This window comes from Populus nigra, chromosome 14 (assembly GCF_951802175.1).
Source record: "Populus nigra chromosome 14, ddPopNigr1.1, whole genome shotgun sequence".
In the NCBI taxonomy this organism is placed as follows: Eukaryota; Viridiplantae; Streptophyta; class Magnoliopsida; order Malpighiales; family Salicaceae; genus Populus; species Populus nigra.
The window spans coordinates 1052555-1077005 of record NC_084865.1 but is presented as its reverse complement, the minus strand read 5'-3'; the positions used below and the strand labels follow the sequence as shown (position 1 = coordinate 1077005).

Genomic DNA, 24451 nt, shown 5'->3' with positions numbered 1-24451 from the left:
CATGCAATGTGAAATGTGTGAATTCATTTTAATTTGTCCTATCAAGTAAAATATAAATATTTATATAATAAACACTAAAATGAATCCTTAATAATTAAGTCTTTCTTTGTTTTGTATATTGTACTTATTTTTGTATAAACCTGTTTAAATTTAATATAAACCAAATATATTATTAGTTCATTTTCATTTAATTGTTATAATTAAAATATATGAATATTAATATGTGAATCAAAGATCAATATTTATTTCCATGAAAGATACAGGGATATATCATTTTTGTCTCAATTTTCTTTCTTTGTTTTTTTTTAAGACAATAACAAAATACCTTAACATATAAACAATTTATTCAAGATTTAATTAAAAAAATAATTCACTTTTATGTTGTAAAAGCTAATCCAAGAATTAAGAAATGATAAATTAAAAAAAAAGGAAGGAAAATTTTTTAATTGAATTTTCTATTTTTGATGTAGTGAATTTTCTATTTTAGAAGTAGAAAATTTAATCTCAATCCACTTGGAGTAATAAATAAAATTAAAAGATCATTTAGAGATTTGACAAACAAAATAAAAAACAAAAGGACTTCTTAAATGGTAAATTCTAAAAGAGATTATACATTTTCTTGATTGGTTTATTAATTTATCAATAAATTAAGATGTGTTTTATTCTTGGTGGAAAAAAAAGAAAAGAAATTAAGATGTGTTTTCATTCAAGTACATGATTCTAGCACGTCCTATGAGCGAGGCGCATGCCCATTTACCATTGTACTACAAATCTTACAAGATGTCGTGCTATGGATTCCCAGTTCTCCTTCAAGATCAATCATACATGATTCATCCAAAAAAACAAAAAATCATACATGATATAGTTTGGAGTTGTTAAGTTGTTTAGTTACATTAAAGAATTCAAGCACATTCAGCCATTGATCCCACCTCTTAAGTCTATGAACTGCCACAGTTTCTGGTATGAGCTCATGCGAGCACCTCCCATTTGTTCCTGGATAATCATACATTGCAGGCTTGTTGGAGAACCTGTTTTTGGCCTTGTTTCCCATCTTCAACCATTTCCCAACCATCTTGTCTTCTGGCCCAACTGTGTTATTCTCAGGGATTTCAGACTTGCCAATCCATTCAACAAGGTCCCAGGACAGCAAAAACCCCATCCCTGACATGTAATCCGCAAAGGGATTCATGCTATTGCAAGGGATTACAAAACCATAATACAAGTCTTGCCATGGTAGTGGCTTTAGTGACAAAGACAATGGCTCAAGCCTAATGAAAACATCATCATCAGCTTTCATGACATAGTCATAATGTCTTGGTAGGATATGCGGGAGTGAAGAGAAGTATGCATAGGTCTTGCCATTGTTCATATTCTCAATGCAATCAAGAATGATGATGTCGTTGAAACGAAGGATTTCTAGAGCTATGAGTACCCTTTGTTCAGGCTTCGTGAGATTGCAAAATACAAACTTTACATCAATTTCAGCTATCGAAGATGATTGGATTCCATAGACAAGGCGAAGGAAATGGCGGCGATCATAGTTATCCGGGCGGGTTAAGATTCCGATCAGGATGCTAAATTTGGTTTCTGTATGAGGTGTTTTGGTGAGTGCAGTGGAATGGTTGTTGGATGAAGCTAGGAGAAGTGATTTCACTCTGATGTTGAACAAGATGTAGAAAAAGAAAAAGAGGAAGAGAACAAGAGATGGCAGCGCAATGAGAATCACCCTCCTTTGCTTCATTATGGAGGCTGTTCTTGTGATAACGGCTCCAAGGCTGGGAAGATAAATACAAGAAGAAGAAGAGGGAAGATGAAGTGAAGATGCGGAAAGTGAAATCCATGCTCTGCTCTGTCATGTTTTGGCTGACAGCCCTTTGTTTGAGGAACTTTTGGTCTTGTAGTCATGCTTTTCTTCACTACAAGAAAGTATCAGGAGTTACCTTAACATGTGATCTAGCTTTACAGAGTCGTTATCACATTGTCATTGTTCTGTAGATTAGAGTGAGATAGAGAGAGAACATGCTGTAACACCTTCAAGCATAGGGCTCACATTTTTGGGCAGGCAATTTTTAGATGTTTGATCAATTTGGCGTTCTACTTTTCAGAAATTTATTATTGTGGTGGCCTCTCCAGCAAACTAGCAGAAAGCATATATATATATATATATATATATATATATATATATATATATATATATATATATATATAAAAAGATGGTCATCTAGTGGATCAATCAACTCGGTAAATTGTTAACTCGGAGCATTAGGACTGAATTTAATTAAAAGAATATCATTTTATTTTTTAAAACAATATTGTTTTAAAATAAAAAAAAAATAACTTGGCTAACTCGAAATTTCAATCTTAGACTAAATTGGACCTTGAGCTAGGTGTTATAATATTAATCTACAACTCTAGTTTTAGATCAAATCAGATCATGAGCAATAACTAGAAAAAAATTGAATTTGATTTATTGAAAGAAAAGAAAAGAAAATCCTGATAACTCCATGTTGAGAGAGGGGAACAAAACCCATTTACATTCCTGAATTGACTACAAAATCAACTCAACCCTACCCAAACTCAAACCCTAGACAGCTATGATTTTGCACGTTCTCCGTGATATATATAGACAGAATAGCCAACCCTGGCAGTAGATTCTGTACAGATGCCACTTTGAGAGGAAAATTGGGTTCCACTTACCTGCACAAGGCAAAAGAAATCCTTGTTAGGTTCAATTCAAGATGCACAACACAACCAGTTCTTGCTTTCAGTCAGGTTTCATGTCTGACATAGCACAGCATTTAACAAACAGGAAAACCTATTGAAGGCCTTTTTGGATAGGAACCTACCAACCAGAACTCACTCCAAACTCGTAGCGATTCTTTACTTTCGTTTGTTCAGAGAGCATCATAGAGTAAGCCTATGCTATTGGACCCCCCAAAAGTTGAGAAAAAGGCTACACTGATAAGCATTAAGTGCAACTGCTAGATTGTTAAAGGCACCTCCTGCAACTGCCATTACTGTCATAATTGTTGGTCCAGAGAGCTTGGATAGGAAATGCTACAAAGATAAATAACTACGACAGACAGTTGACCAACATGAATAGCCTCTCTTTGACAAAATTCTATAGTGTTTGAACTGTAACTACCAATACTTGTAGCATGGGAGAGAAATAGACACAAGGATGGGTCCATGAATATTTCTTCCTGAATCAAATCCCTTGTATCATCAAAATATCAAATAGAACTCCGATAATTAAGTTCTAACCCAAGCAAGTCATCTCTTCCTGGGCACCTTAAATAAAAACTCAAGCTCCTCAAAACAGCCATGACAATTCTGTTTCCCAACATCTAACTTTACTATATCAAAATCAATGTACAAGCACTTCCATGGATTTACTTATCTGCACATCTTTGTTTCCTATAACAAAGCATATCCTATATCAAAATGACAATCACAGCAGATCTGAAAAAAACTTCAATAGAAATGGGCAAATAGATTAAGAAAGAAATAAACATGAAAGACAAAAGTTCAGTTCTGTATTGTACCTGTGAGTTAAGATCATAGACGAACAACAAACACATTTAATCAATTGAACAAACAAACAAAATTTACCACATTTACAGCCAGTATATCGCTTCCATCTAAAAGGAATCAACAATTTAGTGAATCAACAAGTCATAGCAGAAATAACTACCTTAAGAGAAAACTCATTGCTGATTCCCAGATCCATGTGCATCAGGGTTGCTGGTATTCTGCTGCTGCTGTAGCTGGAGCAGGAGGTTGGCTGCAAACTGCAGCGTTGACTGGTATCTCTGATTCTTATCAGCCTCTGAGATACCCCGCCCAGATACAGAAAGAGCAGGTTGGAATTGCTGCACTTGACTGGGAAGCTCCCCATTCCCTCTGTCTGCAGATGGTGGGATCCCATATTGGGTCTGGGAAAAATTTGTGCCCTGAACCTGACAAAACAAGGTATCAGTATCATTAGGTTTCTGAATAACTGATGGACTGTACGGCTCCATAACATATGTTCCATGGACCACCCCATAGCCTTTCTGAGTGCTATGAGGAACTTCGAACAGATTTTGCTGGCTGACCTGTGGAGACAAAGCAAACTGTCCACTTTGAGAAGGCATGGAAAAGCTAGTCAATGGCCTGGATGGAGTTGCACTCTGATGAGATAGGCTGACAGTAGAATCTTGGATTTGACTGTTTCTAGGGACCACATTTGTTGAATGACTATATGTGCTGGGGACAGATGGGCAAGGCTGGAACCGAGACTGAACCTGCACCTGATAATTCAAGTGGTTCCCAAATTGTAAATGACTTGTATTTCCAGAAACTTGATTATCATGCTTCCATCCCTGAGAGGAAGTTCCTTTGTCAGGGATAACTGAAGAAAACCGTGGCCTGACAATAGGAGAGCCCAATTCTGGTTGGTTACTTTCTGAACTAGACTGCTTATTGGCAGGCAGTAAAGTTGAAAGAGTAGCAATAAGATCAGGTGTCAAAAATCCAGCAGAGGACGGTGCTGCACTGTGATTTGAGGCATATTCTTGGGGGACTGGCAGCACTGCGTGGGACGCTGTTGTCAACGGATAAATTGATTTTGAAGGAAGCTTTGAATCCTCATGCAAAACCCTATTATGATGGATTGACATCACTTGCTCCTCCTGCTGATGGAGCAAATTATAGTCAGCTTCTGGTGGTGAAATCTGATTGTTCGTGTACTGAGAAAAATGGATGGGCTGAGGCAATTGTTGCTGCATTGATTTATTGTTAGGGGCCTGCTGCGGCAACTTGAGTACTACACCATACAGGCGTTCAGGTCCTGCAACTTTCAACACATTCTTTAAGAAATCTGATGGGGGCACGAGAAATAGAGTGGTCCCATCATCAAACTTTGCTACACCAGCTCGATTCTTCGAACCCAAGTAATGCAAAAATTCCGTATAGGAAGCAAAATCATCCTCACTATCTGGTAAGAAGAAAACAATGTCAAACCCAATTGCCTCAGCATAGTGTTTAGCCAGCACATCCAGCCCCGTCCTTGCCGAGCAATTTATGACAGGAGGTCTACAAAATGGGAAGATCACATGTTAGGGTGGAAAAGGATGTTACTGCTCAAGTGCATGATGGAAAAGGTGAAATGCTAATGAGAACAAAGATTTTGTTGAGTGGTATCATCCAGTGACAGCTAATTTTGAAGCCAGAGGAGAAGACTTGGAGTTAGTCAGGAAGGAATTAGGAATGTTGTAACTCAGAGTTCGCAAAAGAATATTTATGATGCAAAATGATGTTTCAGCAAAAAACAACAGGAAATTTAATGATGATAGAGAAAAGGCATTATGAGCAACTTCATGCAGACATTAAAGGTAAAGAGTTTTTGTACATTTCAAGGAAATTTAGCAGGCCAACCGACCAAATCTCAGCTTCTACAACAAGCAGAAACAAATAATTCTGTAAGGGAATCTATTGGGTGAAACCATTTTACATAAAGAAGCATGTGTTATAAGTAAACAAAATGAGATACAGGCTACAACATCTCAAATGCTTGCAATGTGTAAAAGGCATAGACAAGAATTATTAAGAGCAAATTTCATACTCACATCTCTGATTCTATCCCTTTTCCTACAGGGACACAACGGGCATGGCATACAGGCATTCCACCCTTGGCCACAATCCCACGCCATATGAAATCATCATCAAAATGACCCTTAAGCCTACCACCAACTGGACTAAGACTATTATTCCCGTGGAAACTTGGATATGCACCTCTAGGACCTAGCCCATATGCTTTGTCCAAACCCAAATCACGATCACCCATCTTTCTAGCAGGAAAAGAATCATCATCAACAGACGGTGCAGAATCAATCCTTGACCGCTTGGCGTCCCTAGGAAACTGGCTTGGATCAAGCACATCCCAACCACTAGAAACTGACCTCATGGGTGGCCTGCTACCTGAAGCAGGAGAAGGGAGGATCCCAGATGCAGGATATCGGTCGCTATGTGATGGAGCCAAATCATTATGTTCTCCACCTTGAAGTATAGGGTCAAAAACACCTTGAGGACCAAAAGGCCATACTGGCAGGTTCGGTCTATGAATGCCACTGGGTGGAAATGGACCAGGAAAATTTCTTGGCCCACCAGGTTGATCAAACATGATGTCCATAGGCGCAAAAGGATGTTTGTTAAACATTTCCAGCCTAGGACCTTTAACTCCAGGATAAAAACCAGAGTCCTCTTTCCCAGGTGCCAGTCCACTACTTGAGAACGTTATTGTGATACGGGGATCACAGAAAAGCCGCCCTTGCAAGCCTTCTTTGGCACGCCGGGCTTCATCAACACTTCTAAATTCCACAAATGAATAATGCCTCGAAGGAAAGCTTTTAATTTTCTCAATCTCACCAAAAAGAATCATGGCATTATGTATCATTTGTTCATCAATCCGCACAGAAGGAGGATATCCTATCCACAAAATATTGCTGGGTTGGCCATCTTTCTGCTCCCCTGGAGATTTAGGTATCTACAACATAAAAAACGAAAATTCAGAATATAATCCACATGAACAGACTACAACCAAACAAAATCTAGCTCATCTAAGCCAGTTTAAGCATTACCGACCACCTAAAAATATGTTCAAATATCACTGCATGAAGCCAAGTTTCTCCCACAAAACCACAGAATAAGTTCAGACTTGCAACTGTAGTCTGCAGTACATGCTCCTTAAGGTTGTGAAATGAGCACAAGGGCATACAACCAGCAGACATGTAATAACTTAACATGCTAGTTAAGGAAAGGAGATATAAGAGAGCTTTGCAATTGTATTGGAATTAGGGTTGTTCACAATCTATCACCTGAGGTCGTCTTACTCCATAATGTGTTGCTGAAAACTGATCCTGTCTTGAATCGTGAAAGTCGGGTAATTGTTCCTGGAGCCAGTAAAGAAAATGTCACCTCTGTTTATACAATGGACTGAAAGGGAAAAACGAAAAACTATACCACTCAAACATAAAGGATCCATTTGAAAAGAAAAAAAAATTACAATCAGGGGTTTCATAGGAGGACAACACATTGAGTACATGCCAGAATCACTTTAGTTTTCTTGTATCTATCAGTGAAGTCCCTAGGCCAAAAATAGATATTAACACGTTCAAAAGATATCAACTTACTCTTCTTGAGGATTGTGTTCGAAGGAAATCCACACGTAACTGATCACCACCAATTTTCTTTCCATTCATGTTTTTCATGGCTTGGGAAGCATCTTCCAGTTTGAAATACTCAACATATGCAGTATTTTGATCTCTACGAAACTTGAAATCCTCAATTTTACCGAACTTGAGAAACTCTTCTTCCAGCCATTCCTCAGAAACTGATGAGCCTATTCCACCCACCCATAGATGCCTACTAGGTTTGGCCTGAAAGAAGAAGAAGAAGCTCACCCGACATGCTATGCACCAGTAAATTCTTAAACACATAAAAAGAAAAAATCCTTGTTAAAATCAAGGGACACGTGCTCTCATGGGAAAAAAAACATGTTGCCTGTATTACCATTTTCGAGACCTATTACAAAAGTAACTTCATAGTTACCAACTTGTCAGTTTTCCATTTGGAGAGTATTTACAGAAACAGACAGATTCTTGAAAACATGCCACTGTACAATCATTTGGTGAGAAAAGATGATATTATAATTCTTTCTTCATGTTTTTCAGGTTGATAGCCATGAAACTTACCAAGGCTTTCAAAGGAGTAACTCCATTTTCTTTCCTTTTTCCTTGCCATGATAAAAGAAGACAACGATCTTTAAGAGAGGAACTGCTTTAGTACATATTTCAAGAGTATGAATCTCTTAGGACATGCTCCAATTTGCTTTTGAAAGTTCTATCTCCCACATGTGACTAAGTACAAAGATCAACGGGAAGAAGCCAAATGTTTAACTGAGTATTTTGATGGCTAAAATGGTGCAGATTCCATTATGCAGCTATTAAAGACCTACTTTAGCTAATAAAATCCTAAACTATTCCTGAGGTAAAATTGTGTACTTCGTCAAATTCAAGAAATAAACCATATGCGATAAATTAAAAAAAAAAAGTTTTTCATTGCTTAGGATTTATCTTCAAATTCATAAAATTAAAATTTTTGCATGTACCCCAGGTACATTCAAAATTTGAACTTTATATTTAGATTTGGAATCCAAGGGCTTTTCCTTCTCATCCAATATTCAGCAGCCTGCAATTTTGGTTATATATCCTTTCTGAAATGTCATCAATGATGACTACTAGTTCCCACACGGTAGACACACGATTACGAGCTTAAGGCGTAAGGTAGCGTTATACATACCCAATTTAGAGATCGATAATACAAAGCAAGGCTGTAGTCATTAGTGGGGTAAGTTAATTAAAATTAACTCAAGTTAACAAAAAAAAATATATATTAATATCATAAACAATATTGCTTTAAAAAAAACAATGAAATATATAATCAAATTGCAAATTACAAATTAACCTGAATTTTTAACCAAATTACTTCTTTATTATTATTTTTTTAATAAAACTTGAGTTTTTAATCAAATCACGCCAGATTTTATTTTTTTATGAGACCTATTCTAGGCTAATCTGAGTTAAACAAAAACGTTATGCATATATTTTGGATTGGCAAATTCACGTTTGTACATCTGATAAATTTCCAGAAACTATCCCTTTTCCCTAACTTTCCTCTTCATTATTTTTTTTAGCATATTCAATGATCGTGGTAAAGCTCTGTATCTAGAGATGCAAGAAACTTATCATGATAAAGAAAAACCATAGGCCCTAATGGGATTTGACCACCAATTTGCTGTCTAACAGCAACTTCACGACATCCATTGAATTGAATGACAATTGGATTTAGCTTTGCCAGCCATTTCACCGCAGACAATTATGATTTGCAATTCATTGACGAATACAATGGCGAGGAAAAAGAGTCGGACAACAGCTATATCCTTTTTCCTCTTTTTCTTGATGATGTAGAATGGAATGTGAATTCCTTTTTCCTCTCTTATTTCTTAATGACGCTGAATGTAGTATGAATTTGATAATTATTGGAGTGGAATACGAATTTTTGTCGGGCACTAGTGGCAGTTTTTGGGTTGCAGTTTGAAAAAAAAAAATTATAAATTATAATTTTTTTAATCAAGATATTTTTCAAGTAATTCTATACAGATAATATGTAGTACGGGTTAATTATCAAAAAACACTTTTAAAACTGCAATGGAGGAAAAAAAAAATCAACTACGACCCATTGAATTTTTTTTAAAAGAATCTGTTTTAAATCCTTTTAACTCTGTCAACCCTCTAATTAAACTCTCAAAAAGTAACCCAAAAAAACTGATAATAAATCATTATACTACACTAATCATATTTAAATAAATACATAAAAACCCAATTTTCAAATGAACCATAATTTCCTCTCTAAATCACTTAAAACCGTATTTTTATGTGGATTTCGATTTGATTTTGATAAGGAAAGCCTTGCATGTTAAATCAAAACGCCCCATTTCAAACAAAATCATCAACGCTATCTCCGATGCTCTGTTAAGGGGAAAAAATTATTTTTTTGTGGTTAATAAATTCTGTTGTCTCCATCACCAGACGCAAATAAATAATATTACACAACAAATCAATCATCAAATTCAAACAAAAATCCACAAACCCAAAATCATCAAAACCCAAAAATAAATCAGAATTAACAAAGTTAATAAGATGAAAAGAACAACAAACCGGTCTAGCAAACTCGATTTTAATCTGATTTCCACGAAGAGAAGTCCCTTGTAAGGCATCTTTAGCTTGTTTAGCATCTTCAACACGTTTAAAGTAAACAAACCCATAACTTCTTGCTGTATACGTCGTTACATTATCAATCGCACCGTATTGCGCAAACAATTTCATTAGATCTGATTCTGTTACATCACTTGATATGTTCCCTACCCATAAATTATTCGATTCTCTCTCTTTCATTGAGTCTTTCTGGTCTGTCTCTGATTTTATAATTCCCGGTTTGTTTGATTTAATCGGATCCGGCGCCATTGGAGGGATTTTGAGAAATTAGGGCTTCGCCGGTTGAAAAAAATAATTTGGGGATTTTTTCTAGAGAGAGAAGACGATAAACAGTAATTACGAGGAAGGGAGGGATGGCTGTTATTTATAGGGGAGGTAAGGAGGTGAAACGGTTTGTCGTTCGGGGTTTTTTTCCTTATAAATTTAAGTATTCAAGTCAATTTTTATACGCAGGACTAATTTTATGGTTTTTAAAATTAATAATTATATAAATTTTTAGTGATTTTAAATAGGTTTGAATTCGTGATTATTAAAAAAACAAATCTAAAATCTAATTAATTAAATTACCTCTAAAAATTTATTTCAGGTTTTATTATTGGGTCAAATAGTGATTTCTAAAGATTTTTCTTTTCTTTTTACTTTTCTAAAATTTTTAATCATAATTAATGAATAGAAAAAAAAACATTTTTTGAATTCTTGAGTTGTTGAGTAAACATATGAATCATTGATTCAATATTTTTATAAAAAAATTATAGTATTTTGTTATTTTTTATATAAGCTATTAGTTGATTTAGATCAATTAAATCACAAAAAAAACTCAATTAAAATAATATATTATTTAATTTAATTTAATTAAAAACTCACATTAAATCAAGCTTTAAATTTTTCAAATTAAATTATTAAGTTAAGCCATGTTTAGTAATTATAATTTTAAAAGTGAGGTGTCGTTTTTGGCTAATTTTGCATGATGAGTTACATGTGTGTTTGATATTGTGGTATTTAATGTGTTTTAAAAGTATTTTTTATTTAAAATTATATTAAAATGATTTTTAAATTTTTTTTATATTATGACATCAAAATTATTAAAATACTTTTAAAAAATATCAATTCAATATTTTTTCATGTAAAATATTCTTAAAAACAAAAATAAAAACCACTATATTCACGTATCCTCACGTACATCTTTACTATTAAACAAATTATTTACAAGTTTTATTATTATTATTATTAATGATAAGATTATTTTTTTGACTTTTTTTTTTATAGAAATTAAATTATCTTTTTATATTAATATAAGCTACTCGTATTTGGATTTATACTCAAGAAAAAATAATTCTTTTTAAATATTTTTTAAAAATTCAAACTCGGATGATAAAACTAAAATAATATTTATACCAAACTATATGACGAGATTATAAATGATTAGCAAACAATTTTTTTACCATTTGAGTACGCTCTAAGAGCGTATTTTTAGGAATATTTTTAAGAATTACTTAATGTTTTTCTTAAGAATTAAGACATTAAAGATTCTTTCTGTACAGGGTTACAAGGGCGTGGGACTCACATATTAAGATAACAAATTTACCTGTTTTTCTTTATATTTATATGGAAATTATTTAATTGGTAGTGTAGGCCATTTTATAAATATTTTTATCATAATTTTTAATTTTTGTAATTTTATTATCTATGCTGGGATTAAGGAATTAATAATAATAATTTTACTTCTTATTGTCTTTAATAATACGAGGTTTGTATCCCAATTTTCTTCTTTTTCTCTTGGATAGACTTTTCGTGTTCAAAAATTTATTTGTGCGTGATGAGAGTATTGTGACATCCACGAACTTGGGGAGGAATTCACTTAATGCTTCCTTATACATGAAGCAATTATTAATTATTAAAGTCAACTTGAATTTATAGCTCAACTCTATGAAACTCGATCAATTTACATGAAACTCAGTCAAAATCTATATTTGAATTTAAAAAGATTCAAATCAATTTTAAGTTAAAATAATATCATTTTAAATTGATCCAAATCAACTCACTCAACCTGTTATCCAGATATTAGTTTATTTCATGAACAAACTGGTTTAATAACTTTGATATCATACTCAAATATGAAACTGAGAACCAAATTGTTTAAATTTTTCTTTAATAAACTTGTTTTTAATGAGTTCCTACGAGAATGATCTGGGTAGAGCATATTTCACTAGTCAAGATCAGAGCCATCAGAGTTGTATATCCGAATGCAAAGCTATCCATCATCATATCTGAACATTCTCTCTCTAGTATTCCACAAGAGTTACAGACGTGTTAACAGTAAGGATATCTACGACTATCTGTCCTTCGGAGACTAGCAAAAGGATAAACGGCTTGTACTGTATTAACATACCTCGTTTTTTTGTTTTTCTGGGGATGCATCTCATCTCCATAGAGCTCGTTTCGAAGCCTAAATCGACTGGCATATTGTGTACGAACAGCTTGAATTCTGTATTTGAGTTTAAGAAGATTTCGATCCACATGCTGCTTATTCATCATTTACCACCTTGCCATTCTCTTTCCGCAGCACTCCCTTGTTTTGTAGAAATGATGTCATAGATGCAGGAACATAACTCGTCAACAGTCCCTTTGTTAAGCTGAAGAGCATTGCGGTTAATCCATCGATTTCTGATTCATATTGCTCGTAAACGAAGAAGGCGGTGAAGGCAAAGACCAGAGCTGCATTTAGTTCCAACAAGGTCAAACTTAGAAACAAACAGAGTTGATCACGATAAAATAAATAAAATTTGGGATTTTAAAATAAACCGTTCCCTACCTAAACCTATTGCCACAGCCAAGGATTCCACCAGGATCCACTTAACGAAATAGAGAAAAAGTGCCACCTGAATTGATGATAAAAATTATTTAGCAACAGAATTCCACGAGAAAATTACATCCATAAAAAAAAAAAAGTTGATAGAAGACTTGGACTTAACCCACTCTCCATTGAAGAAGGCTACACTAATCACGTTCTAAATAACAAAAATAAAATAGAAAACTGATAAAATCACTCAAAATGTAAAACAAATGCTATCATAATCTATACCTGGAAGAATTTGTTCCAATCCTCTCCTTGGGCCAATGATCTTATAGTGTGATGCCCTCTGTTCCATAGACATACTATGGACATTATAGAATCTCTCACTGAATTTTCTGAAATTTCAAAGGAAGACAAAGATATCTTCGGAGTGTTGAAACTGGAACTGCTGCAAAAGCACCACAATCAACAGACCAGATAACAATGGATTTTGATGAGGATGAGTTTTAGAGCAAAAACATTTATAACACTCACATATTTGAAGTAGAAACAGGGGGGTTGTCAAGATGAAGAGAAATATATATATGTTAGAAATTTGAAGAAATTATATAAAGTTACAGAGCCTGGTAATATTCAATCTCAGACCTTCATAGAAGTTGTTAATACTCACATCTTTGGAGGTAGATTGGCATATCCATATAGGATGGTTGTCACTAAAAGCAGCAGGTTGGCAGTGGATGAGGCAAACGTTTTTCCAGAAAGCAAAAACCAGTAAAACAACAGGACAAGAGCAACAAAACAAGTAAATGTTTTCTTCTCATCTCTCCACAGCAAAATGTCTGAAACTGCAAAAAGAGAGTTCAAGTCATTATAGTGACAAAAAAAGGCACCTTACTACAAAATATGGTTGAAATGATGTATAACTAAAAAGAAAAGGCTAATGCAGACAGAAAGTGGTTTCAGTTGAGCATAGACACAACCAAAGAGATTAGTTGTGGCTACTGCAACAATAGTCATGGCCATTCAGCTAAATACATCCACCTCATGTGACTTGGAGGCTGAAATCAGGGGTAACCTGGTGTAAAAAGGCAATGCATCAGTGTGAACAATGACACCCCCGCAAGAATCAAGACCGCAAAAGTTATCAATCTAAGCCCAAATCAATAAAGCCTCACTTCTGAAAGTTTCATAGGTTGTGTTGGTAGAGACTTGAACCTACAGCTATATAATGTACTACCAGTATTACTGCACAGCCCAATTTAACTTCTACATAACAAAAAAAATCCCAACCTTTACCACTGCCCAGCAGCTTCTCAGCTTTTGATTGATCTTCAAAGTTCAAGAATCTTCCAAAAGACGAGTCCTTGGCCAAATGAGAGAATGATTCAATGGTCAATCTGATGCCATCCTGCTTATTAACCAACACAAACAATAAACTGTTATGTTGTAGGTGTTCCAAAACTTTAAATTAAGCTATTGAAACATGACAACGCACTTTTCATTTCATTTGATGTCCATCATAGCAATGAGTGCCTGCTGAAAAAAGGCTGGTAATCTAAAGGTCACTTTGACTTGAAGGAAAATGTTATCCGAATCAATCAAGCATGTTAGACTGGCAAGACCAATCAATTGCTGGATACTGACTGAGTATATTTGCAAAGGGGCCACAACATCAATTTTCCTTGCCCCAAGGTAAATATTGTTCTTTTAACATTACAAGGAATAAAAGTTAATTAAATAAAAAAAAATAAGAAATGTGATAAATTGGACTACAAGATAAAAGACACTCAAATGGACAAAAGTGCTGAATGTTGAAAAATCTCAACGCTTATAGGCCCGAGAATTATGAGGATAACAGAATGGCCACAAAGACTGGGTAAAAGAACTAAGGTTTCTAAGAAAAGCATTGATGATTTGACAATTACATGCAAGAAAGACATAAGGGACCATACAGTTAACAAAACTCACTTCCAGGGAGACAACTGGTGAGTATCCAATGTACTTTTGAGCTGCAGAGCAGTTAAAAGTTCTGGTGCATGAGGCTACATGAAAGAAGCGAGCTGAGATGTCATGGTTATATTTTCTGGAGCCAAGCTTTTCACGAATCCATTCAACAACCAAGAGAACATAGCTGACTATCCTGGCAGGAATTTTTATGGAAGGTCTGTAGTCATAGTAAATAAAAACTCAGATTCAGATTGCAGTATGAGAAAATCCAAGACAAGCATACAAAAGAATGAGAACTAAAAAAGCATGCTCCCATCTTAGAGCTGAAATCTAAGTCTTTCAACACCAGGTTGAGGCTTAAAACTGGTTTACAATCCCTACATTCAGATTTTTTAAATTATAATGCTGAAATTCTAAAGATCCTGCAGCAGCCAACACACCACCAACCTAGCATCATTTGAAAAAGAAAGATCAATATGCTTACTTTACCTTTGATACCCCAAGCCTTCTAATATCAATGATACAAATTCCCAAAACTTCATAGGTTCGAGGTTCGTGATGAAAAATGCCTGCATTTGATTGAAAACAAGTAATGTTTTCCTTATGCATTTAATGTCACCAAACACAGAAACTAAAGTGTTCACCACACATGACCATTAAGAATATTGGAATACCTTTCCAGCCACAGAGATCATCTGAGAATCTAGAGCTTTTGCTGCACAGATGTGGGCATGAGCAACATTCTCAGCAAAGGTAAAGTCAGACATATTGTCACCACTTCCTATAATAAACTGAAATGAGAAACCACATCACTTCAAAAGAATTCAAAAACAACAGTTCATGCTCATGGAAAGAAATTTGGTGTACAATATATATCAACTAGATACCTAAAGCAAACTACAGAAAGAGGGGGGGGGGGATTCAATCACAGTAGTATAAGAAGTTCACAAAATCAATAAAGCATGAAAAATCACACAAAAGATGCTGAGCACAAATAGTCTTCAAACCTTTGCCCAGCCAGATCTTGCTAAATTCACTAAAAAAGGAACAAGCTGAGTGTCTCCAGGTCCGAAGACATTGCTAGGCCGCAGTGCACATGTTAAAAGACCGCCAATGTTGTTAGCACACAGGAGTAATGCTTCTGCTTGAGCCTTAAGATCACTCAGCATGTCTGCAAACTGTATCATGATAAAAAAAAAAAAAAAATACCAGTCAAAAGGGAAAAGAAAATTACATTACCCAATAGAAAATGTAAGAAGGGAATTTCATTCTCCAAAGAACAAAAAAAAAACAAAGAAGAAGAGGTGAAATCTCTAGAGCAACAAACATACTTTCCAATGGCATGGAAAAGACTCGTCCCTGTTACATATATCACGTGAACCATCAAAAATTACATCTGCAGAACTGTTATATATAAGCTGTCTAACTTTGCATTCTCGGCAAGCATTGATGACATTTTTAGCACCTGTATAAAATGAAAACAAGCAATCAGACAAAAATTATTCTGAAATGTTCCACCCCCAGTACCAACTTCCCCCCTCCATGGTGCATGGTTTTAATATACTGAAAAAAGTAATAGCCCATTAATTACCTTGAACTATAATCATGTAGCAATCATAGAAATCATGTTTCGGTAAGTCAGTAGCTTCCATGTAAAATACAACAGATGATCCTTCAACAGCTGCAAAAAGACAGATCACAGACATTTCGCTCTCTTCATTTACATATCATCCAGAAAAAATTAACCAAATTCAAATTTCCACCCACGAATTTTCACATTATTCAGATATCCATTTCTCCCATTTTCTCAGCAATCAAACAAAGGGTCCCACCACCATGAGCATCTAACCATTTGTTAAGAATAAAATCACTCAAGATTTTCATGAAATAATATGAACTTTACAGGGCTAACACACACACTATATTGAATAAACAATTCAAAACTTAACTTTCTTTTCTTTCTTTCAATTTTCTTAGAAACCAAACAAAAGAAACTCACTCCAGAATCCCACAAATGACCTTCCATCACTCGTTTCAAAACCCCAAAACTACAGTAAACTAAACCTCAGTAACTCTCTTCAATTACAAAAACTATAAAACAAATTGAACTCTAACTTAAAACGGCCATAGACTTGCACAGATTTATTTCATCACGGTAATTTTCTCTCCATTTCTTTCCTTTTATTTTTCTTTTCAATTACCTTTTTACCAGCCAAAAACACATGATATTCCTTAATATTTTAAATTTCAAGAAGTAATTGTATAAAAGATAGTAACTTTAAAAAATTTCAATGAGTTAAACAGTTAAACAAATAATTTACAGCCTCCTTTGACCACGGTACTGCCAGAAATCACCACAGCAATCCAAAAAAAAATTCCATTTTTCTCTCATTTCCCTTCCTTTCTCACACTTGCTCACCAACCAACCATAATACAAACACACACACACATATACAGCCAAAAGGAAACGCTCGAAATCTCCGAATTTTTCGTTACCTTTAATGATTTGAGAGGGATCGCGAACATCGACTTGACAATAAGAAGCAAGACCTGACGCAAGAGCATCACGAAGGACAGAGTCACCATGATTAGAGTCAGCATCGAGTTGCAAGGAGGGAGTCGAATCGGCGACTCGAACAATCCAATCACCGAGTTGAAGGAGACGTGTAACAAGCGATCGGCCTAAAAAGCCCCGGCCACCAAGCACCACGACGCAAGTTCTTTGGGCTCCTCTAGGGTTTATCAAATCGTCAACGATCGCCATTTTTAGAGGATTTTGATTAATGTTCTTGAAATTTGGGGGTTTGGGGAATTTTTTATAACTGAGGAAAGAATTGGCGGGGAAACTGTGCGTGCGTTTATTGATACTCTTAATTGTTGGTGGGTCCCATAGGATCTGCTTTCCTTTTTCTTTCTTTTTTCCTACACATAGGTTGATGGCGAAGGGTATATTCCAAACTCGGAATCCGTTTATGTGACAGTTCTAAATCTTGATACGGAGATTATCTAAGTATAGGACTTGGGTTATAAATTAATAGTGTTGATTCGTGTTAATTAAAATTAATTTAAATTTTAATGTTTTTTTTTTAAATATTGATAGGTTTGTGATCCAGTTTTAGTTAGGTTAAGATTGTGAATCAATTCAAATAGAATCAGGTTAATTCATTCCTTTTTTGTTTTGTTAATTTAGACAAATTACTAGGTTATAAATCCACCTAACAAGACATTTAGATTTTATAACTGGAAGTTAAATTATTTTTTTTATCATTAAGGATGTTTTTAAAATTATTTAAAGTTGTGGTTGCTTTTCAAAATATTTTTTATTCTGAAATGTATTAAAATATTTTTTTATTTTTTAAATTATTTTTTAAATCAATATATCAAAACGATCAAAAATATAAAAAAAATAATTATTTTTAATTATTTATTTTCAAATGCTCTCTTATTAAGTTGTTCAAACTATATTTTCATATTTGAATTAAAAAAATCGTATATATAGTTAACCAGTAGTGGAGTACATTCATCTAGTCCTTTTTGATTATTTTTTGATAGATACACAAAACTTAAAAAAGGAGCTATCCTAAAATTCAATGGATCCACAGAGGGACCAGTTGAATAAAACAAAAAAAAACATGAACTTTGACATAAAAGCTAACTTGAAAAGGAATTTGCTTTCTTGAAACTTCAGAACCCCCCTCTGTTCTTGTATTCTGAACAGGGTTGCACAAAATTTAAATATTTTTTTGTTTAATTTTGTATTTATAGTTTTATATCATATTGATGTTAAAAATAATTTTTAAAAAATAAAAAAATATATTATTTTAATATATTTTCAAATAAAAAATACTTTAAAAACAACTGTTATTATTAAAGAAATTAAAAATAAAAGTTGCTTATGATGTGCCTTTTGAATAGCAAGAAAGTGGCTTAAAAAGAGAGACAACGCCCACTCATCTGCTTTACATGTATTTATTTATGATGCAAGCAGCTTATGTAGAATGTTACGAGGTTTCCAAGGCTACGAGATTCCTAATCCTTCTTTTTGTTTTTATAACTTATAATATAGTTTTGATGTGAATAAATGATATGTTTTTAATCGGAATTAAAGAGATCAATTTATTTATATTAGGTGAAAGTTGGCCCATATATTAATTTTATTGAACCCTCTTCAATTAAACAGGTCAGCTTGGAGGGTTAGATTTTATATTAATTAGGGTGGAAGTTGACTTAATCAAATTTAATTAAATTCATGGGTTAGATTTTAAATTAATTTTCTTAAAATACACTTTTAAAAGTAGAGCAGGATCTCTCATGAGAGACGTGACTGTGCCTGCCAACTTCATGGATTTGGTGCCAGTTTCTTCAATGGGAGAGGGGGGAGTGATGTCAGATCTTTTTCAGCTTTATTTGGTAAACCCATCCATCACCTACCATACCACAAAGCCAAAAGAAACACACACACGAAGCAGATAGAGGTAAGCAACCTCTCCCACAACACAAGACACAAGAAGTCTCTGCCATACCTTGCCCAATTCCTTGTTTTTTTCTAGCGAGGAGGGGCCAGATTTCTTCCTAACTCAACGAAAACCAGCCTTCATTTGCTGGTGTCCCACCATGATAAAGCAATTCATTATTCACCCCACAAACGCCATTGATTAATAAATGGTGCAGAGTGGTTTTCCTAGCTGCAAGTGATTAGGAGTCCTGGCAAAAGGCATCGTGGCCCCTCGGTGTCTGTCTCCTAAATTTTAAGTTCTTCTAAACCACTACCTACGCCTGAATCCATGTTTTTCTTTCAGTGTCGAGGTTGACTAGGTCACACTTATCTAATCTAATTGACTCAGCTGCGAGATATCAGCTTCAGGGATTAGGCCGAGTATAATAACCATGTGTTGGAGCAGATTATCCACGTCAAGAAATATTCACGGCAAAAAGGGGAAAAAAAAGAAGTAATGCAGCCTCACGGACTCTAGACAACTTTTTTACTTTAGTTTTGGTATTTCGTTTTCTGAATTTATAATCAAAAAGAGAAAATCCAGCTCTCCATACATGGAGCGTCACTTGCCGAACAGCACAGTCAAAGCTCTTGCCAAGCCCAACTTCAGTCGAACAGCAGAAAAATAAGTGTTTACAGTAGTGGAAGAAATGGCACCATGCATGAACCAGAACCAAAAATGAATACCTTCTTCGCAATGTTTTCACAGCTAATAAAAGCTGAGCTGGTACGGAATTAAACCATCTTATCCAAATAGCAGAAAGCAGGATTTGCTATTTCTTTTGGTTAGAGAATCCGAAGGAAATTCAAGATATCAAAACCCGCAGAGAATAATACATAGCTGAATCACCTATCCTATAACAAGTTGATAATCTTGTATGTGATCTAAAAATTGTCCTTTGCTTGGCGGATGACGCCTAAGGCTTCTGAATCACTTGCTGTTGCTGGAATGTTTAAGGTCTGCCGGATTTCTGTACTTGATGTGCGGAGGAAAGGATTGCAAGCCTTTTCAACCTTTAGCTTAGTTGGAATCTGATAAGACAGAAAAACTCACGTTCTAAGCTAAACTTTAAAAAGATAAAATTTAAAGTTCAATGATAAGCAAAGAAAATAAAAACACATCCAAGACTATGAAATTAAATCAAGTTGATCGATAATTTATGAAGATTGTTGATGTCTAAGGAACTCAGCTTGCAAGCTACTTCAAGTTTACTGAGACTGAATACCATTTCAAGGCGTATCCATGAGGAAGGTTGTGCGGTTCTACAAAATTAAAAACTCTAATAGCCGGAGCCAGGCAGGAAAACTAAGGACATAAAACTTTAAGTGCTTCTATAAAGCCGAAGATGGTATGTACTCACGTACAGTAGCACACACATCCCTTGTAAGGCAAATGCTTAACTTGCAACTGAATTTGGTGCCTATATCTGCTTCCAAAAGGCAAGATACCTTTCAAAAGTCAATGTTTCAGTTTGAAACATCATGAGCTCAATCATGGATAGGAATCTCTATCGAGTTGAAGGGCTATGTGCGCGCTGTCAAGACTGATAAGAGGCACAAATCATAAAATCAATTTTCATTCTAGATCACAAAGATAGGAAATAAGAAAATCCAGCGGCACATCACTCCGTTGCTATATTCTCCTGGCCTTGTACTAGAGGCATAGGATTGGATCCTGCTCTCATTGTGAACTTGAGGGTAGGGGTGGGTTCAGGCATTGTGGCAACCCATCATTGGTTAGTTATTTCAAAAGAACAAATAAAAAGGTTTACGACTCACTGTTGGAAAACTTTTGCTGCGAAGATGTGCTATGTGGGCTGCATACGACTGGAGTGCATCGTTATTTGGTTCTATAGACAGTGCAAACTTTGAATTACTCTGTCAGAAAAGATGCATCGTAGTTAGGGCCTTGATCTTTGACCTTTAGTAGATCATGCAAGCAGGATACAAAAAACAAAGATAACAGTGACCAACCAATGTATATTCGTGACCACAATATATATTTGTATCATCAGGCAGTGACACGATTTTCCTGAGGGAAGAATGCATCTGCAACAAAGACAATCAGATGCTATAGTATTAAATCATCATGAAACACGAAGAAAAGGGCAACCAGTTTCCACAATGCCTTCAATATGGACACAATTTTTAACAATGAAATATTGACTGCAGAGAGGCATTACATACATATAATAATCAAGTGACTAGCTTCATCTTGTATTCTGTTGGTTAATTAAGAGGCCTGCTATTTGGATTACACAATTGGAAGTAGTTCTATCCCATCCTCCAATGTTTCACCCAATCATCTTAAGATTTGACTGCAGGGATGTCCCCTTCTAACTATAAAATATTTCATTAAATGTACAACTTGTGAACTGTAGAGTAAAGACAGAGATTTAGAAAAATTAACTGAAAAGAAAACGATGTTTTTGGAGGTTCAAAATCACAGATCTCTTTTTATTGGGCGGTGAAAGCTAGGGAAATATATCAGCGTTCAAGTTCAGAAAACATGTATCATTAACAATTCAATACTCTTCAAGTCAAAAGGATGAAATGATTCTTTTGAAAATAATTTCACCTTGCAGATTCATGTACTGAAACATTTTTTCTCAAATAGGAAAGTCCAACCCAATATGTGCATCATTAGATATAGTTTTGAACTTCAGAATAATAGTAAAACGAAGAACAAATGTCAAGAATTACCTGCTCAGGTGTTCCTTCAAAAAGCTTGCCACATGATAAACTAAATAAAGTGTCTCCGGTAAAAATAGCCCCAGAACCAGGAAAGTAGAAACTAATGTGGCCTACAATAACAATTAAATGAATGCTGAACGTCAGAACAACAAAAACTGCAGTAGCTGCATAACCATGAAGTCTTACACTCTTTACTCCTCCCAAAACCAACAAGAGAAATCCATCCACCACCTTACTAGAAATAACCAGCGCTATCCATGTATGCAATTAACTAGAAAATATGAAGACACGACTGAAATTTACTGACAAAATTGACAAAATTTCTGTTTTGGTCTAGATGAAGCCAACAAAAAAATGTTTGTTTCACCTTTATTTTTTGTATTGAGTCTATACCACATGTCCCATGCAACTGGATAATCTCCAAACAGAAAATTCTAAGATCCCCATTTTAATGGCATGCAAGACAGATATTGGAAGCTATGACCTGTTGCTGCCTTCCAATGTGCAATGCATTTATAACTATTTCATGTGACTTGGATTTTATATTGGCGTTTTACATATTTCTTGAGTTTTATTCTAAGTAGTGAATCACAAGTTCATGCTTCTAGAAAATGCATTATTTTTTCTTTTTTGGAACAGCATGGAAATGCATTGATTTAACATGCATTTTCAGTGTCATTTCAAAATTAACAGAAGAAAAGAAACCATTTTGACATTATAATGATATGATTCTCATGAATATCTATCATCGACAGGATTTCCTAATGTTAGATCAATCAATAAGGAAATACAACCTCGGGTATGGCCAGGAGTGTCCATTACTTGCACCTCATGGGCTGCAAACATCCACTTATCCCCATCATTCAGAACAATATCAATGCCAGGAATCCTATCCCTGTCGACTCCCGAACCAATTACCTACAAACAAGAAGTGGAACCGTAAAAACGACAGAAAATTTTGAGAGCTACTTTACAAACAACCATGCAGGACTCTCTTAATACTCAATGAAGAATCCTCAGCATTCATTGAAAACCTTAGACTAAGCTAAGTTTCAAGAATTAGACTCAATACAAGCAGATTTAAAACGGTGAATAGAAACTCTGGCTTTTGACCATTATAAGGCTCTTGTATCAAAGCTCCTTGAATTCATCTAATCTCATCCAATGTAAGTTGGGAGAAGAAAGAAAATGGGAACCCAGTTGCATACCTTTGCACCATATCTTGCTTTCAACTCTTGATTCCCACCTGTGTGATCATGATGATGATGAGTATTTAGTATATAAGTTAAGTTCCAGTTTTTCCGACTTAAAGCATCTATAACAGGTGTAGCTTCAGACGGATCGACAACTCCAACTGTGCCTGTATCCTCGTCATGTAAGAGATATGCATAATTGTCCTTAAGACATGGCACCTGAAGCAATGAAGGTAGCAAAAAATGATACGAGGCATCCATTCACAATAAGAGCACTCAACACTTCAAAATTACAACAGTGCTTGCAAAATAAAAACATCACAGATTCTTACCAATTCAATTTGCAATGAGGATGACATATTAGAAACACTGCAAAACTGGGCAACTTTGAGTGTTCGACTTGCTCCACGCAAGGTTTTAAATGGCGTAGACAACAAACGCGTGAATGCATACACAAGACCTTTACTAAGGCTAAGTTGCCTCATGCCTGGCAATATGCAAAGCCCACTCCTCACCTAACAATGTAAGAGAAACAAATATAAGGTCCTGGATCTCAATCTCCACAGTTTTAGCAAGTATATATCCACTACATCACCAGAAATAAACACCAAACCTATTCCACAAAGAAGGAAAATCATCTCCTGCTATGAAAAACCAAATGCAGCAAATGGAAAGTGATAGATGGATGAAATCATTTGCATTAGAAAGGCCAAAAAAATATATACAGAAAGTTCAGCTTCTCAAGATGATTTCCTGTCTTCAAAAGCTCATATGTCTACATACAATTCACCAATTATGCCTTCTCCTCAACTTCAACAAAAAATAAAACAAAGTGCCCATTACATCAAATCACTTGATTCTTTACCATCCAACCAATTAAACTTCTGGTAAAAAACCTACATCACCACTAGGAGAAGAAAAATGAACTTTCACCATTCCTTCTACCTCCACTATCAAAACTAGTACAAAACAGTAAATGGGCTTTCTTAAAAGAAGTTAAAAATGAAAACTTTAAACAAAAAACAAGCAAATAATACTCCAAAACAAAACAGAAGCAAGGATTCTCCAATCTCTCAAATGGGTTCAGACATCAAGATCACTCATTTCCCATAAAGAAAGAGACTTTAAAGTTTAAACCAACACTAAAGTACAAAACATTCAACAAAATCAAATGGGTCTTGAGTAAACAAGAAATGGAAGCACGCAACCCCACCCTGGAGCAAGGGAGGGTAGCCATGGCACAGGATGCTTTGGAGATCATCTGCATCACTTCACTCCCCTTCTTTTATTTCTCTGTTTTTTTTTTCTAGAGAGAGAAAGATAGAGAGAGTTATTGTGGATGGGTGTGGGTTGGCACCTGAATAATTATGATGAATATTATTATTGAAGTAATTTGGTGACTGACAAGGAAAATGGGTCGGCAGAATTGGAATGCTAAAAAATGATTTTTTTTTTAAAATATATATATATATATATATATATATAATTATTTTATAATTTAGTTGTTTTTATA

General features: G+C 34.9%; 4 protein-coding genes across 9 annotated transcripts; all 4 read right to left on the bottom strand.

Moving 5' to 3' along the window:
• Window positions 1-850: 850 nt before the first annotated feature.
• LOC133673258 (beta-1,3-galactosyltransferase pvg3-like) lies at window positions 851-1741 on the bottom strand. The gene has a single exon (XM_062094003.1). The coding sequence runs from the start codon at window positions 1739-1741 to the stop codon at window positions 851-853; it is 891 nt and encodes a 296-aa protein (XP_061949987.1).
• A 705-nt stretch (window positions 1742-2446) lies between these two features.
• Window positions 2447-10186, bottom strand: LOC133672392 (flowering time control protein FPA-like). 3 transcript variants are annotated; one of them, XR_009834842.1, is made up of 8 exons: window positions 9759-10186; window positions 7173-7418; window positions 6858-6932; window positions 5610-6526; window positions 4098-5076; window positions 3695-3959; window positions 2847-3417; window positions 2447-2697 (listed from the first exon to the last, which is right to left on the bottom strand). XR_009834842.1 is itself a non-coding variant. In XM_062092795.1 (7 exons), the coding sequence occupies exons 1-6, from the start codon at window positions 10062-10064 to the stop codon at window positions 3708-3710; spliced, it is 2775 nt and encodes a 924-aa protein (XP_061948779.1). In that variant the 5' UTR covers window positions 10065-10185; the 3' UTR covers window positions 2447-2697; window positions 3695-3707. The 3 variants fall into 3 exon arrangements, 2 of the variants coding, with proteins under 2 accessions (XP_061948779.1, XP_061948780.1); XM_062092795.1 differs by lacking the exon at window positions 2847-3417 and having other exon boundaries at window positions 9759-10185; XM_062092796.1 differs by lacking the exons at window positions 2847-3417; window positions 9759-10186 and adding an exon at window positions 7734-8452.
• A 1860-nt stretch (window positions 10187-12046) lies between these two features.
• On the bottom strand, window positions 12047-17514 carry LOC133672617 (3beta-hydroxysteroid-dehydrogenase/decarboxylase). Of its 2 annotated transcripts, none has more exons than XM_062093081.1 (12): window positions 17053-17514; window positions 16148-16237; window positions 15888-16021; window positions 15564-15734; window positions 15231-15347; window positions 15046-15125; window positions 14578-14773; window positions 13900-14017; window positions 13280-13454; window positions 12898-13054; window positions 12628-12694; window positions 12047-12530 (listed from the first exon to the last, which is right to left on the bottom strand). In XM_062093081.1, the coding sequence occupies exons 1-12, from the start codon at window positions 17318-17320 to the stop codon at window positions 12340-12342; spliced, it is 1764 nt and encodes a 587-aa protein (XP_061949065.1). In that variant the 5' UTR covers window positions 17321-17514; the 3' UTR covers window positions 12047-12339. The 2 variants fall into 2 exon arrangements, with proteins under 2 accessions (XP_061949065.1, XP_061949064.1); XM_062093080.1 differs by having other exon boundaries at window positions 12898-13057; window positions 17053-17512.
• Window positions 17515-19714: 2200 nt separating this feature from the next.
• Window positions 19715-24312, bottom strand: LOC133673378 (probable hydroxyacylglutathione hydrolase 2, chloroplastic). 3 transcript variants are annotated; one of them, XR_009834971.1, is made up of 9 exons: window positions 24152-24312; window positions 23271-23453; window positions 22954-23157; window positions 22540-22663; window positions 21755-21855; window positions 21026-21100; window positions 20831-20929; window positions 20501-20595; window positions 19950-20083 (listed from the first exon to the last, which is right to left on the bottom strand). XR_009834971.1 is itself a non-coding variant. In XM_062094132.1 (8 exons), exons 1-8 carry the CDS (start codon window positions 24203-24205, stop codon window positions 19937-19939), a joined length of 987 nt encoding a protein of 328 aa, XP_061950116.1. In that variant the 5' UTR covers window positions 24206-24312; the 3' UTR covers window positions 19715-19936. The 3 variants fall into 3 exon arrangements, 2 of the variants coding, with proteins under 2 accessions (XP_061950116.1, XP_061950117.1); XM_062094132.1 differs by lacking the exon at window positions 20501-20595 and having other exon boundaries at window positions 19715-20083; XM_062094133.1 differs by lacking the exons at window positions 20501-20595; window positions 24152-24312 and adding an exon at window positions 23552-24105 and having other exon boundaries at window positions 19715-20083.
• Window positions 24313-24451: the final 139 nt, after the last annotated feature.

What these genes read in the sequence shown, in the direction of transcription:
- LOC133673258 (XM_062094003.1), bottom strand. Translation starts at nt 1,741, where the DNA reads ATGAAGCAAAGGAGGGTGATTCTCATTGCGCTGCCATCTCTTGTTCTC.
- LOC133672392 (XM_062092795.1), bottom strand. Translation starts at nt 10,064, where the DNA reads ATGGCGCCGGATCCGATTAAATCAAACAAACCGGGAATTATAAAATCA. An exon ending in AAATCGAGTTTGCTAGACCG is followed by an intron (nt 7,419 to 9,758) that starts GTTTGTTGTTCT and finishes TTCTTCTTTCAG; the next exon opens with GCCAAACCTAGTAGGCATCT. An exon ending in AGTTTGCTTTGTCTCCACAG is followed by an intron (nt 3,960 to 4,097) that starts GTCAGCCAGCAA and finishes TTGTTTTGTCAG; the next exon opens with GTTCAGGGCACAAATTTTTC.
- LOC133672617 (XM_062093080.1), bottom strand. Translation starts at nt 17,320, where the DNA reads ATGGCGATCGTTGACGATTTGATAAACCCTAGAGGAGCCCAAAGAACT. An exon ending in CTACATGATTATAGTTCAAG is followed by an intron (nt 16,022 to 16,147) that starts GTAATTAATGGG and finishes CATTTTATACAG; the next exon opens with GTGCTAAAAATGTCATCAAT. An exon ending in GCTGCTGGGCAGTGGTAAAG is followed by an intron (nt 13,455 to 13,899) that starts GTTGGGATTTTT and finishes CTCTTTTTGCAG; the next exon opens with TTTCAGACATTTTGCTGTGG.
- LOC133673378 (XM_062094132.1), bottom strand. Translation starts at nt 24,205, where the DNA reads ATGCAGATGATCTCCAAAGCATCCTGTGCCATGGCTACCCTCCCTTGC. An exon ending in AAGCAAGATATGGTGCAAAG is followed by an intron (nt 22,664 to 22,953) that starts GTATGCAACTGG and finishes TCTTGTTTGTAG; the next exon opens with GTAATTGGTTCGGGAGTCGA. An exon ending in GTGGTCACGAATATACATTG is followed by an intron (nt 20,930 to 21,025) that starts GTTGGTCACTGT and finishes CTTTTCTGACAG; the next exon opens with AGTAATTCAAAGTTTGCACT.